We start from the raw sequence: 13,758 nt of genomic DNA, 5'->3' as shown, positions 1-13,758 counted from the left end.
AATTAATTAATTAATTCTAGAACATTTTCAGCACACCAAAAAGTGGAGAACTGTTTTGAAGGTTGTCTCTATATAGTCTGGTTAAAGGGATGGAAAGGAAGAGTCTTATTTAAAAGACATTACTGAGGTAGACTCGACAAAACTAGAATAAAATGTTAGGTTTAGTTATGTTTGTGAAAACACCCTCAAAATACTGATTCTAGCTTTTTGCCACTGTACTCACCGTTTTCCTTACTCTTATTTCTTATTGTATAATAGCTATAAAGCTTATATAAGTAAATCTCTTCATTTTTTTCTAATTTTGTATTAGTTTTATACTTCACGTTTCTTTATGTTTGTGCTGCATTAATTCAAGATAAGATCCTTGTGAAAAGTATGAAGGCCAAAGGGCTCTGCCAGGAGAGTTCACCCATAACTGGAATTCAAGGAATCACATGCCAATGGGTGTCTATTTGTAATTGTAATACAGCCAGTTTCATAATGCTGTATACTCATGGTGAAGAAGTCTTTTTTATTTATGAAATTTGAGGCAACCTATAGGAGAGGGAATTGACTGGTAAGGGGCATGAGGGAACTTTGTCCATTGCTGGAAATATTCCGCATCTTGATTGGGATGTTGGTTACTCAAGGTATACTTTTGCTTAAACTCATCAAATTATACTGTTAATATCTGTACATTTTGCTGTATATAAATTAGACCCTTTTTTTAAATGAAAAAATTAGAGGCAACTGAATGGGGCTTATTAGGCAGGTCTCTCTGTCTTATAGCACTTCAGGTATTTCCAACGTTAGACCATAGCCCAGCATTTCCAGGGGACTTTGATTTTCCTGCTGAAGAAGAATGATGGTTCAGTGATGGTCTTTGCTAGTAACAGTAATCAGTCCTCTAGAGCTTCCTGTGCACAAATGCTCCCTCTGTGGCCACCACTGAAATTAGTGTTTAGATGGGGTTTTTAGCAGAGTTACCTGGTCTTTGACCAAGAGGTTCCAAAAAGGTACCCTTTTCCACCTTCCCAAACTGTGTAATACTCTTTTATAGTGTATAACCCAGAAATGAGTATCTCTGTTCACTTCAGTGTTGCCATTAAGGAATGAGGTACAGAGCCTAACTGTTAGTTCCTTGGTCTGTCCTGTTAGTCTGACTGCTGTCCCTTCCCCCACCCTACAGCCTGGACATTTTTTCACTTGGCTCTTTCTCAGGAACAGGGGCAGCAGCTGGGCCTTCCACATCCTGGCACGAGTAGGGCTAAGAGTGCCTGATGTCTAAATTGGTGCCAGTCACGAGCTATGAATCCTGACTAGAGGGCTCCTTTTCTCAGGCATTTTGGACTTCATACTCTAGGACCAGAGTGAGCCTTTATCTAGTTCTACTCACCCCTGTTGCTGAGACCACAAATTTAAGGGGAACTGGAAGTTTAGGAGTTTACTCAAGTCACTTTTTCACTCTAGCTAAAGTCTAGTGTTGGTGAATGCTAACCTATTAGGTCTGACATTTAGAGGTAGGTGGGTTGGAGACCCAGAACAGGCTGCTGCAAGTAATTTCCTGATGGAGCTAGAACTCCTCTGTGGTAACCAAACCCTTAGGAAGATTGCTAAGATTTTACTCTCTGTTTCTTCCTTGAGAATATATCCTAAGAAGCTTCTGGTAGGTCTGTGTGAATTACTATTGTGCTGTTAGAAATGTATTTTTAAAATAAGTAATATATTGACATGGTACAACATTTAAAAGGTACAAAAGGATACATGGAGAAAAACCTCCCTTCCCTCTCAAGATAGAATGTAGACAGTGAGGGGCACCTGGGTGGCTCAGTCGGTTAAGCATCCGACTTCGGCTCAGGTCATGATCTCACAGTGAGTTCGAGCCCCGCGTTGGGCTCTGTGCTGACAGCTCAGAGCCTGGAGCCTGCTTCACATTCTGTGTCTCCCTCTCTCTCCCTGCTCATGCTGTGTCTCTCTCTGTCTCAAAAATAAATAAACATTAAAAAAAAATTTTTTTTAATAAAAAAAAAGAATGTAGACAGTGACAAATGGATCTACTGTATTACTAGTATATGATGTGTCCTCACTAAAGGGAGGAGGGAGCTGATCTAAGTGATTTGGTAAAACAGTATTTTGTCTGGAGACTAAAGACAGAATTGTCCAGGGGTGCCTGGGTGGCTCAGTTGGTTAAGTATCCAACTCTTGGTTTTGGTTCAGGTCATGATCTCATGGTTTGTGGGTTCAAGACCTGTGTCAGGCTCTGGGCTGACAGTGTGGAGCCTGCTTGGGATTCTTTATATCTGCCCCTCTCCTGCTCACGTTCTCTCTCAAAATAAATAAATAAACTTAAAAAAAAAAAAAGACAAAACTGTACATAAACACACTTGGCTTTTATAAATCTGTTTCTCACAGAAGTTGACAATTTGGAAAGTAATTTATAGCTATACTAGGATTGAAAAAATAATAAATGGTAGATAATGGGAACCAGATTTCTCACTGTCAGAGAAACAAATTACAAACAACAAGGAGAGAGGCTAGAATGGACCCTGCGGTCCTGGATTATAGCTGGAGACTTTAACATGACCTTATATTTAGGTGTTTTTCTTTTTTTTTTTTTTTTTTTTTTTTTTTTTTTTTTTCAACGTTTATTTATTTTTGGAACAGAGAGAGACAGAGCATGAACGGGGGAGGGGCAGAGAGAGAGGGAGACACAGAATCGGAAACAGGCTCCAGGCTCTGAGCCATCAGCCCAGAGCCCGACGCGGGGCTCGAACTCACGGACCGCGAGATCGTGACCTGGCTGAAGTCGGACGCTTAACCGACTGCGCCACCCAGGCGCCCCGAGGTGTTTTTCTTTTTAAGTTCGTTTATTTATTTTGAGAGAGACCAAGACAGCACAATGGGGGAGGGGCAGGGAGAAGGAGAGAGAGACTCCCAAGCAGGCTCCACACCATCAGCGCAGAGCCTGATGTGGGGCTCGAACTCATGAACCATGAAATCATGATCTGAGCCAAAACCAACAGTCAGAGGCTTAACTGACTAAGCCACCCAGGTGCCCCATGTTTAGTTTGATATATACACATAGAAAAATAATTAAAGATATACATGTACATATATGTATGGGTTAATACGTACATATGTGTTTCCAGCTCTCCCTGGGACATATGTGTCTCCCAGCTAAGTGGGGCCTAGGAGCAGTGGTATCCCAATAGCAGCAAGCACAGCTATACCCAGATCTTGGTTTGTAATAGCATTCTCCAGTAAAAAGAATCAGGGTTTCTCGGAGAAAAGGCTGATTCTAGGGCTCGGATAGAGAAATTGCAGGATGAGCCTATAGTATTTTGTAGTGCTAAAAAAGAAAGTACTTAAAAAGTGAAACGATGTGGTGCCTGGCTGGCTCAGTTGGTAAAGCATATGACTTTTTTTTTTTAATTTATTTTTATTCCTTATTTATTTTTGAGAGAGAGACAGAGTGTATCAGGGGAGGAACAGAGAGAGAGAGGGAGACACAGAATCTGAAGCAGGCTCCAGGCTCTGAGCTGTCAGCAGAGTCCGATGTGGGGCTCAAACTTATGAATCGCAAGTTCATGACCTGAGACAAAGTCAGACACTCAACTGACTGAGCCACCCAGGCGCCCCCCACCCTTTTTTTTTTTTAATGTTTATTTATTTTTGAACAACAGAGAGAGAGAGAGAATGTAGAGGAGGGGCAGAGGGAGAGGAAGACAGGATCTGAAGCAGGCTCTGTGCTGTCAGAACAGAGCCTGATGTGGGGCTCTAACTCATGAACCATGAGGTCATGACCTAAGCTGGCCTAAGTATCAAGAGTTGGATACTTAACCAACTGAGCCGCCTAGGCACCCCCAGGAGCATGTGACTCTTGATCTTGAGGTCATGAGTTCAAGCCCCACACTAGGTATAGAGATGACTTAAAACAGGGGCACCTGATGGCTTAGTCGGTGAAGTGTGAAACTCTTGATCTTGGAGTTGTGAGTTCATGCCCCACGCTGGGTGTAGAGATTTCTTAAAATCGTTAAGGGGTGCCTGCATGGCTCAGTCGGCTAAGCATCTGACTCTTGGTGTTGGCTCAGGTCATGATCTAACAGTTTGTGAGTTTGAGCCCCACATAAGGCTCTGCGCTGAAGGTGTAGAGCCTGCTTAGGATTCTCTCTCTCCTGCTCTCTCTGCCCCTCCCCTGCTTGTGCTCTCTCTCTCTCTCAGAAATAAATATATTAAATAAATAAGTAAAATTTAAAAACTAATGAGCTGGCTGTGTTCTAATAAAACTTCGTAAAAAATAAATAAATGGGGTGCCTGGGTGGCTCAGTCAGTTGGTTAAGTATCCCACTCTTGATCTCCCTTCAGGTCATGCCCTCACGATTGATAAGATAGAGCCCCACATCTGGCTCTATGCTGACAGCGCGGAGCCTGCTTGGGATTCTCCCTCTCTGCCCCTCTCCTGTTCATGCCCCCCCTCCCCCGGCTCAAAATAACTAAATGAACTTTAAAAAATAAATGGATGGGGGCGCCTGGGTGGCTCAGTCAGTTGGGCGTCTGACTTCAGCTCAGGTCATGATCTCGCGGTCCGTGAGTTCGAGCCCCGCGTCGGGCTCCATGCCAACAGCTCAGAGCCTGGAGCCTGTTTCGGATTCCGTGTCTCCCTCTCTCTCTGACCTTCCCCTGTTCATGCTCTGTCTCTCTCTGTCTCAAAAATAAATAAACGTTAAAAAAAAAAATAAAAAATAAATGGATGGATGGATGGATGGATGGATGCATGGATGGATGGATAGGACAAGTCAAAAAGACAGGTGCCAATCTAAAAAAGCTCCCTGCAGCCAAAGATAGAACAACTTGAACAGCAAAATAACCTAGTATTGGATTATAACCTGAAGTGTAAAATAAATGTACACGAGTCTATGCTGCTGTAAAATAAATGACTGAATAAATAAAGGGGGAAGAAGAAATGAATCTTCCTTACAGAACAATTCTATATAATATAGGTAGGTCAACATATTCCTTTCTAGGAAGTGGAGGTTAATCTCTGGCTCCCCCTTGAATCTTCTAAAGAAGATAGTATGGGAAAGGAAAAATAGTACCTCTGTAGTTCACAGAACTGGCTGATATTACCTTCGCCAAGTAATTTGAGCATCCAACTCCGGCTCAGGTTGTGATCTCTGCACTGACAGCTTGGAGACTGGAACCTGCTTTGGATTCTGTGTCTCCCTCTCTCTCTGTCCCTCCCCTGCTCGCTGTCTCTCTGTCTCCCTCAAAAATAAATAAACATTAAAAAATAATAATAATGAGGGGCGCCTGGGTGGCTCAGTCGGTTAAGCGGCCGACTTCAGCTCAGGTCACGATCTCGCAGTCCGTGAGTTCGAGCCCCGCGTCGGGCTCTGGGCTGGTGGCTCAGAGCCTGGAGCCTGCTTCCGATTCTGTGTCTCCCTCTCTCTCTGCCCCTCCCCCGTTCATGCTCTGTCTCTGTCTCAAAAATAAATAAAACGTTAAAAAAAATTATAAAAAAATAATAATAATAATAATGAAATAAAATAAAATCACCAATAATAAATAAGTCATATTGATACCTTGTGCCCTGATATGATTGATATGATATGATGAGAAGGATACTTTGCCTCTGTGCTATTCTTCTCAAAACCCATGACCCCAGTCTAAACAATAGGAAAACATCAAACCCCAAATTGGGGGACATTCTATAAAGTACTTTAGGATATCGAGGTCCTTAAGGACAAGACTGAGAAACTTTCACAGACCAGAGGAGACCAAGGATTCATGATGGCTAATTGCAATGTGGTATCCTTAATTGGATCCTGAAACAGAAAAATGACATTAGTGGAAAAACTGGTAAAATCTAAATAGAGTCTAGAGTTTAATAGTAATACATTAATGCTAATCTCTAACTCTAAAATTATTTCACAATAAAACATCTTTTTTTTTTTTTTTTTTTTTTTTTTTTTTTAAGTCTACCTCTCAACCCCCTAGCCATCCAGTGTCCTTCCTTGGAGACAACCAATATTAGTTCCTTTTATCTTCCGGAGAAATAAATAAATGCAAATAGAAACAACTTTCCTTCCCCTTAAAAACAATGCTGTGCACTTAGTATTGTATATATTATTTTTGTACATTGTCTGGATTTTAGATCATGTCCCATTATCAGCGTGTGTGTGTATGTGTGTAGTATGCACTATTTTGTACTTTTACAAGGATATAGGATAAATTTTGAGAAGATTCACTGAATTAAAACATATATACACTTGTAATTTTTATTAAACGTATTGTCAAATTGCCTTCCATAAAGGGGTTGTACCAATTTATACTCCACTTGTAATGTGTAAGAGTGCCTATTTCTGCATACCATCACCAAACATAGGTGTGTTACAAAGTTATTTTTTATTTTTACCAATCTAGTATGTTAAAAACAAGACTTTCATATAGTTTAATTTGTATTTCTGTTGTGAATATGAGTATCTTCTGTAGAATGCCTGTTCATTCTTGGTTTTGCCCATGCTAAAAAAAAATTTGTTTAATGTGCATTTATTTATTGTTGAGGGAGAGGGACAGAGCAGGAGTGGGGGAGGGGCAGAGAGAGAAGGAGACACAGAATCTGAAACAGGCTCCAGGCTCTGAGCTGTCAGCACAAAGCCTGACAAGGGGGTTTGAACTCACAAACTGTGAGATAATGGCCTAAGGCAAAGTCGGATGCTTAATCGACTGAGCCACCCAGGTGCCCCAAGGTATTGCCCATTTTAAAATTGGTTGTTGATCTTTTCCTCATTGATTTGTAGGAGCTTTATGTGTTGGTTTAAAAAAAGCCCTATGTTGTAAGAATTACAAATATGTTTTTCTAGTTTGTCTTTTTTTTTTAAATTTTTTTAATGTTTATTTTTGAGAGAGAGAGCATGAGTGGGGGAGGAGCAGAGGGAGAGGGAGACACAGAATCCAAAGCAGGCTCCAGGCTCTGAGCTGTCAGAACAGAGCCCAACGTGGGGCTTGAACCCATGAACCATGGGGCTCGAACCCATGAACCGTGAGATCGTGACCTGAGCTGAAGTCGGACACTTAACCGACTGAGCCACCCAGGCGCCCCTCTAGTTTGTCTTAATGATGTTTTTTGTTTGTTTTTGTCCTGCAGAAAATCCAATTTTTTAATGTAGCTGATTTTAACCAATCTTTTTTTCAAATGTTTATGTATTTTGAGAGAGCACAAGCATGGGAGTGGGAGGGGCAGAGAGAAGGAGAATCCCAAGCAAGCTCCACACTGTCATTGCAGACAGTGAATTCACAACCTGTGAGATCATGACCTAAGCCAAAATCAAGAGTCAGATGCTTAACCAACTGAGCTATCCACCCAGGTGCCCCTAACCAGTCTTTTTTTTTTTCAATGGCTTCTGATAATGTTAGTTTATACTTAGGAATTTTCTCATGTCTTTTTCTTTAATCCATTTGAAAAGTTTACTTTGATGAAAGATTCAAAGTCAAGACTTTTTTTCCCAAATATTTACCCAATCATTCCATCACTGTTTATTGAGTAGTCTAGTTTTCCCATTAATTGAAATTTTAAAAATCATCATCTCATATGCATTTGTATTTCTTTCTGGACTTTCTCTACTATTTCTGTACCATTGATTTCTTTGTTTAAAAATATGAACTCATACTATGCTGGTTGTTTTTTTTGTTTTTTTACTTTTATTCTAGAAATCTTCAAGTACATTCAAAAGTACACACTAAAAAAAGTATACACAAATGTATTATTGTGACTTTGAAACAATTTTTTTAAGTTTATTTTGAGAGCGAGAATGTGCAAGTTGCAGAGGAGCAGAGAGAGAATCCCAAGCAGGCTCCACACTTTTTAGTGTGGAGCCCAAATGGGGGGGATGGGGAGCAGCTAGAAGCCAGATGTGGGGCTCAAACTCACAAACCATAAGATCATGACCTGAGTCAGACAGTTAACCGACTGAGCCACCCTGGCACCCCATAACAATTTTTTTTTAATGTTTGTTTGTGGCATGTTAAAATTTTTTTTAATGTTTTATTTTTTTTTGAGAGAGAGCACAAGTATAGGGAGGCAGGAGGGCGGGTGGCAGAGAGAGGGAGACAGAATTTGAAGCAGGCTCCAGGCTCTGAGCTCTTAGCACAGAGCCCAACGTGAGGCTCATGAACCATGAGATCATGACCTGAGCTGAAGTCGGACACTTAATCGACTAAGCCATCCAGGCGCCCCTATAACAATTTTTTAATGTCTGAAAGGTCTACCTTCCCTCCCTCCCCCATTGTTCTTTTTCAAAATTTGCCTAATTATGTGGGTTTTTTTTTTTTTTTTTTTGCATTTTAACTTTAGAATAAGTTTATCTAGTTCCCCCCAAAATAAAAATTCTGGTATTTTCATAGATTGTTTAAAATTATAGATTAATTTGGGAGATCTGTTTTCTTGAGTCTTTCATGAATATGGCATGCCTATTTGTTCAAATTTTCTTTTGTGCTCCTCACTGGTGCTTTAAAGTTTTTCACTATTCAGTTCTTCACATTTTTTGTTAAGTTTATATCCAGGTATTTTTCCCTCCCCTTTTTTTTTCTATTATAAATAGGATCTTTTTTCCTTTTTGTATCATTTTACAGGGCATTTTGTGTATATATGTATATGTGAAGGTTCTTAATTTCATAATACTAATTTTGTGCTCAGCTAATAAATTATTTTTTAATGTTTATTAATTTTTGAGAGAGAGAGGGAGCGCATGAGCCTGGGAGGGGCAGAGAGAGACGGAGACAAAGGATACAGAGGATCCAAGGTGGGCTCTGTGCTGATAGCAGAGAGCCCAACTTGGAGCTTGAATTCATGAACCCCGTGAGATCATGACCTGAGCTGAAGTTAGACACTTAACTGACTGAGACACCCAGGAGTCCTGTGAATTATTTTATTTGTAGTATTTCTTCAGTTACTTCTTCTGGATTTTCTAGGTATACAGTCATTATCTACAAACGATATGTTTATTTCCTTTTCAATTTCTATAATTGAAGCTGCATGTTTGAAGTGTTACAGTAATACCTCTTACGTAGAAGGGGCTCTAGGGTGCCCCTAGGGTAGGCAGGAAACATTGGTAATTAGATCCTTTCAATACTGGGACTGGGTTTATATTTTTTTCTTTTGTTTCCTCTAGATGTGAAATCTGGGAGCTATACAGTGTTACAAGTGGTGGAAGCCCTTGGGTAAGAGCCTGTGCGGTAGAGCTCCCTTCTCCCAGCCCTGCCTGTGCACTCTGAAAAGGTTGTGTTGTACACTGCTGCTTTCCTGGACCTGACTGGTCCTGAACTTCTCCTACTGTAGCCCAGTACCCTCCTTTCCTCTCTGCCTCGGTCTAAGCCTGTGTTTCTCCTGAAACAAGTTTGATGCCACCTGACTTAAGAGTCCCTAAGGGAGGAAGGGTTGGAAGTTCCTGGATCAGCCCACAAGTTTGGAGTGAGATGGGTGGTTGAAGGCCATCAACTGTTATTTAATTAGAGCTGGGATTCCTCCTGTGCCTCTTAAAGACCTACCTGCCCCATGGGATTCTAGTCAGTGTGGATCTGACTCAGACCTGTCGTGGGCCCTGCCTGGGGATTTGCCAGGAAGCTGACCCTGCACCAGATCCTCACTATAGGAAAAGGTCTGAGGAAACAGCTGGAAGATCAGTGTTAAAACCAGATATCCAGGCACCAGAGGGAGTATGTGCTTGTTGTCTGTTGCCTGCTTTTCTCCTATTTCATACTTGGTAGACCATCTAAATTGACGTTTTATTTGCAAAGGTTAACTGTCTCAGCCAGCTTGTTTTCTGAAGCAGAAAACTAGAAAACTGGGAGGGTGGGGTGGAATGTAGGTCGCTATTATGTCTCTCTCCCACATGAGAGACCATTTGGCCTTTCTACTCATGTGTGGCCTTGGTCCATTTAAAAAAAAAAATGACTTTATTGAGATGTAATTCATATGTCACAAAGTTCATCACTTTTTGTGTATTCACAGATTTATATAACCCTCAATCAATTTTTTAACATTTTCATTACCTCAGAAACCTGATGCCCATTAGTATATGTTTTCAGTTTATCCCTGTTATGGCTTTCGATAGTGTTTCATTTTTTGCTGAAGAATAATCTGTTACATGAATATCTCACATTTTGTTTAACCATTCATCAGGTGGTAGATATCAGGGTTGTTTCCAAATTTGGGGTATTCTAAATAATGCTGATATGAACACTTGTGTGCCTTGGTCTAATTTTAAACACCAAGTTTTCCACTTCTTAACAGGGCCTTTCGACAAGATCCTATTCTATTCCTGTCAAGAGTGATTTTATTTTTTCCCTTTACCCCTAGGTATAGACACCCTTATCCTTGAGATTTCAGTCAAATGTCCTAGTCATTTCTCCTTCAGAAATCTTCTACTTCCTACATTAACTTACTTAGATTTCTTCAAGTATGTTTAAATGTAATCTCTTTAAGACCTATTCTGAAGATAAGTTACCTTATTGCCTCAGTCCAGGGTTTCCAATTCAGTAATCCTAAATAGTTAAAACATTTATTCTGACCATCTTACTTTGTAAACTTGCAGTTATAAAGATTCCCGCCCACCCCAGCCTAAGAACTTGGTTGCTCTCAGCAATTTTTTTCTTAGCAGTAATATATTTATTCTCCTGTTTGGGTAGAAGTTGCAGCTGCCCATAATCTGTTGAGCCCTGTGGGTAGCTGCTAAGCTCTGTTTCAGAGGAAGGTCACTATCATATAAGAATAAGCCAAATGCCCAATCAACGCCTGGAGATAGATACTTCTGTTGGCGGTGGTGTCAGATGAGCCTCTAATGAATGCCAGATCAATCTGGGAATTGGCTGTTTAGACTCTGGCTTTACTGTTATCTGTAATGCTAAGTACCTACAGAACACCTTTCCTGGGCTGGATTCCATGCCCAGGGGGGTGAGTGTGACTAATTTCAAAATATTTATGCCTTCAAAAGTTTCAACAGGGTTATGTCAAGCTCTCTATATCCTACTTTCCCCCAGGTCATCTCTAGAGAATCCAGAACCCCGAACTCGGGCACGAGGAATCCAGCTTCTGTCACAGGTGCTACTCCAGTGTCACTCCTTGCTCCTGGAGAAGGAAGGTACTGGCATCACTAGTAGGAGTATCTTCCCAGATTGCTGAGCCAAGGCCTCCTTCCTTGTCTATTCAAGCCAACTTTATAGGGAGGGAAGAAAAAAGGGAGGGCATAAGGAATCTGTGAACCACTAATTCAGTATCTTCATTCCTCACTGGTATATGTGGCAGAGAGATAAGTATTGAGGCTGAAGACACTGGGATTTCAAATGTAGCCTTAGACATTATTCATTTATTTATCTTAAAGTTTATTTATTACCGTTTATCTATTTTGAGAGAAAGAGAGAGCATGAGCAGGGGAAGGGCAGAGAGAGAAAGGCAGAGAGAGAATCACAAGCAGGCTCCATGCTGTCAGCTCAGAGCTGGAGGCAGTCTTGATCCCAGGAACTGTGAGATCATGATCTGCACCGAAATCAAGAATCAGACACTTTTAACTGACTGAGCTACCAGACGCCCCTCCTTAGACATTTTTTATCCTTTATAGCACAGTAGTGGGCAAACTACAGCCTATTTTTATTAATAATGTTTTGTTAGCGTATAGCCACAACCATTTATTTACCTTGTGTATGCTGCTTTTCTGTTACAGCGGCCAAGTTGAGCAGAGTGGAGTAGTTGTGACCAATACTATGTCCTACAAGCCTAAAATATTTACTATCTGGCCCTTTGAGAAAGTTTGCCCATTCTGATTCTATAGAAAGGAAGTTCTGGGGTTGTAAGTGGGTTCAAATGCGGACCTATGTGAGAATTGATAACAAAAGGTGTTCACCTATTTTCCTGACTGATCAAGGCACCCTCAAATGGGAGGGCATGGGACATATCTCTTAGTGGAGGAGAAAATTTGTAGTAAAGCCCAAACAGGAACAGCCTTTACAAAGTTTGGGAAGGAGCCTGTGTAAAATAATGGCTGCATTTCTGGTTTGTGCAGTGGTCCACCTGATCCTATTCTATGAGAACCGGCTGAAGGATCATCATTTTGTGATCCCATCTGTCCTGCAAGGTTTGAGGGCACTTGTGAGTTCTCCTTTTTTCATTACATACTGTGTTTGCAGGAGCCCTTTTCCAGTGAATTCTGTCCTTGTGTTTTGGGCATGAGACTCCCACATCATGAGGAACAGATGCCCAAGTGGGGAATAAACTAGTGTCAGCCAGTTTCACTTCTGTTTTTAGTCTAGAGATTACAGGTATTTTGGGGGGACTGGAATTCAGAACCAGAGTGGAAAGAGCTGTAGAGAACTAATCAACTCGAGAAAAGGGACCATGTTTCTCACTCTTAGTGCTTTTTCCTGAACCTGGATGTTGTGATTCCCACTGTAGCTAATTAGGCCTGTTTTGGGGATTCTATCTTGAAGGCTAGAATTCCCTCAGTACTCACACATTTCCTCTTCTCCCCCAGAGTCTGTGTGTGGCCCTGCCCCCAGGGCTGGCTGTCTCTGTACTTAAAGCCATCTTCCAGGAGGTCCACGTCCAGGTGAGTGATAACGGTCACTTTCGTATTCTGCTGTCTCTCATCCTTGACATAACTAGGATTAGGTAGCAAAAGATACTGCCTTCTAAGTCCTGAACTTTTTCAGATCCCTGACCATGTTTAAATGCTAGTCCTTGCTACGATATAAGGAGAAGGAGCCATGCTATTATGTCTGACCTGCATCCTCTTAAACCTAAAGAAAGTAAAGCAGACAGGTTTTGGTTATTGGCTCCCCTGCTATAACTGGTAGTCCAATAGCCATAGCCTTTCTCTGCATTTCTTCTTAGGTTCTTATGCTAGTATAAAGAGCACTGTCCACCTAGAGATTGTGAAGCAGGAAGTAATTTTGTCAGCTTAGGTATTCTTTGAGTACTTTCTTTACTTATGGTCTCTCTCACCCCAAGTCCCTGCCTCAGGTGGACCGACACACAGTCTACAGTATCATCACCAACTTCATGCGAACCCGGGAAGAAGGTAAAAGGGAGGGTTCTTTGGCAAGTCTGAAAAGCGAGCACATCCCTTTTCCCCCCATTACCAGGACTCGTGTTTAGCTTGGTAGTCATATAGGAGAGCCCATACTCTGAAAAGAATGAAGGAAAACTGGGAGGGGTCCACTCACTCCCCAGTAAAGGAAGGATAGGGTATGGACCGATGTTTTAAATTCTTACCTCAAGGGGGCGCCTGGGTGGCTCAGTAGGTGAAGTGTGGACTCTTGATTTTAGCTTCCTGAGATGGAGCCTGCTGAGGCTTCACGCTGTTAGAGGAACTTGCTTGGGATTCTCTCTCTCCCTCTCTCTCTGCCCCTTCCCCACTCATGCTCTCTCTCTCAAAATAAACTTAACCAAAAAAACCGCTTACCTCTAATGGTTATATATTGCATATCTCTTCTTCACTATGCACTCTCTCAGAATAGGAAAACAAAAAGAGTCTGCTCTGGGAAGCAGCAAAGGTGGGACAATGATAGTAGAGGGAAAACACAAGCCAGAAGAAAGCCCAGCTTTCTGTCTTGAGGAAGGATAGTGACCTGTTCTCTCCTCCCCAGAGCTGAAGGGCCTAGGAGCTGACTTCACCTTTGGCTTCATCCAGGTGATGGATGGGGAAAAGGATCCGCGAAATCTTCTGGTGGCTTTCCGCATCGTCCATGACCTCATCTCTAGGGACTATAGCCTGGGTATGCCCTTGT

At 41.6% G+C, this 13,758-nt stretch overlaps 1 protein-coding gene across 4 annotated transcripts in view; it reads left to right on the top strand.

Annotated features, from left to right (window-relative positions):
* The window catches only part of MMS19 (MMS19 cytosolic iron-sulfur assembly component), a 34,247-nt gene that overhangs the window by 5,319 nt on the left and 15,170 nt on the right, over positions 1-13,758 (top strand). For 3 of the 4 annotated variants that reach the window (XM_040486040.1, XM_040486041.1, XM_040486039.1), the window contains exons 2-7: positions 9,150-9,198; positions 11,017-11,117; positions 12,036-12,121; positions 12,504-12,578; positions 12,980-13,049; positions 13,618-13,746. In XM_040486040.1, coding sequence (XP_040341974.1) covers positions 9,150-9,198; positions 11,017-11,117; positions 12,036-12,121; positions 12,504-12,578; positions 12,980-13,049; positions 13,618-13,746 — 510 coding nt within the window. Of the gene's footprint in view, positions 1-9,149; positions 9,199-11,016; positions 11,118-12,035; positions 12,122-12,503; positions 12,579-12,979; positions 13,050-13,617; positions 13,747-13,758 lie in introns of those variants that run through there. The other variant, XM_040486042.1, reaches the window with a different exon arrangement.

This window comes from Herpailurus yagouaroundi, unplaced genomic scaffold (genome assembly GCF_014898765.1).
Source record: "Herpailurus yagouaroundi ecotype Mexico unplaced genomic scaffold, PumYag 163, whole genome shotgun sequence".
NCBI lineage: Eukaryota > Metazoa > Chordata > Mammalia > Carnivora > Felidae > Herpailurus > Herpailurus yagouaroundi.
This window is presented reverse-complemented; position numbering and strand designations above follow the sequence as displayed.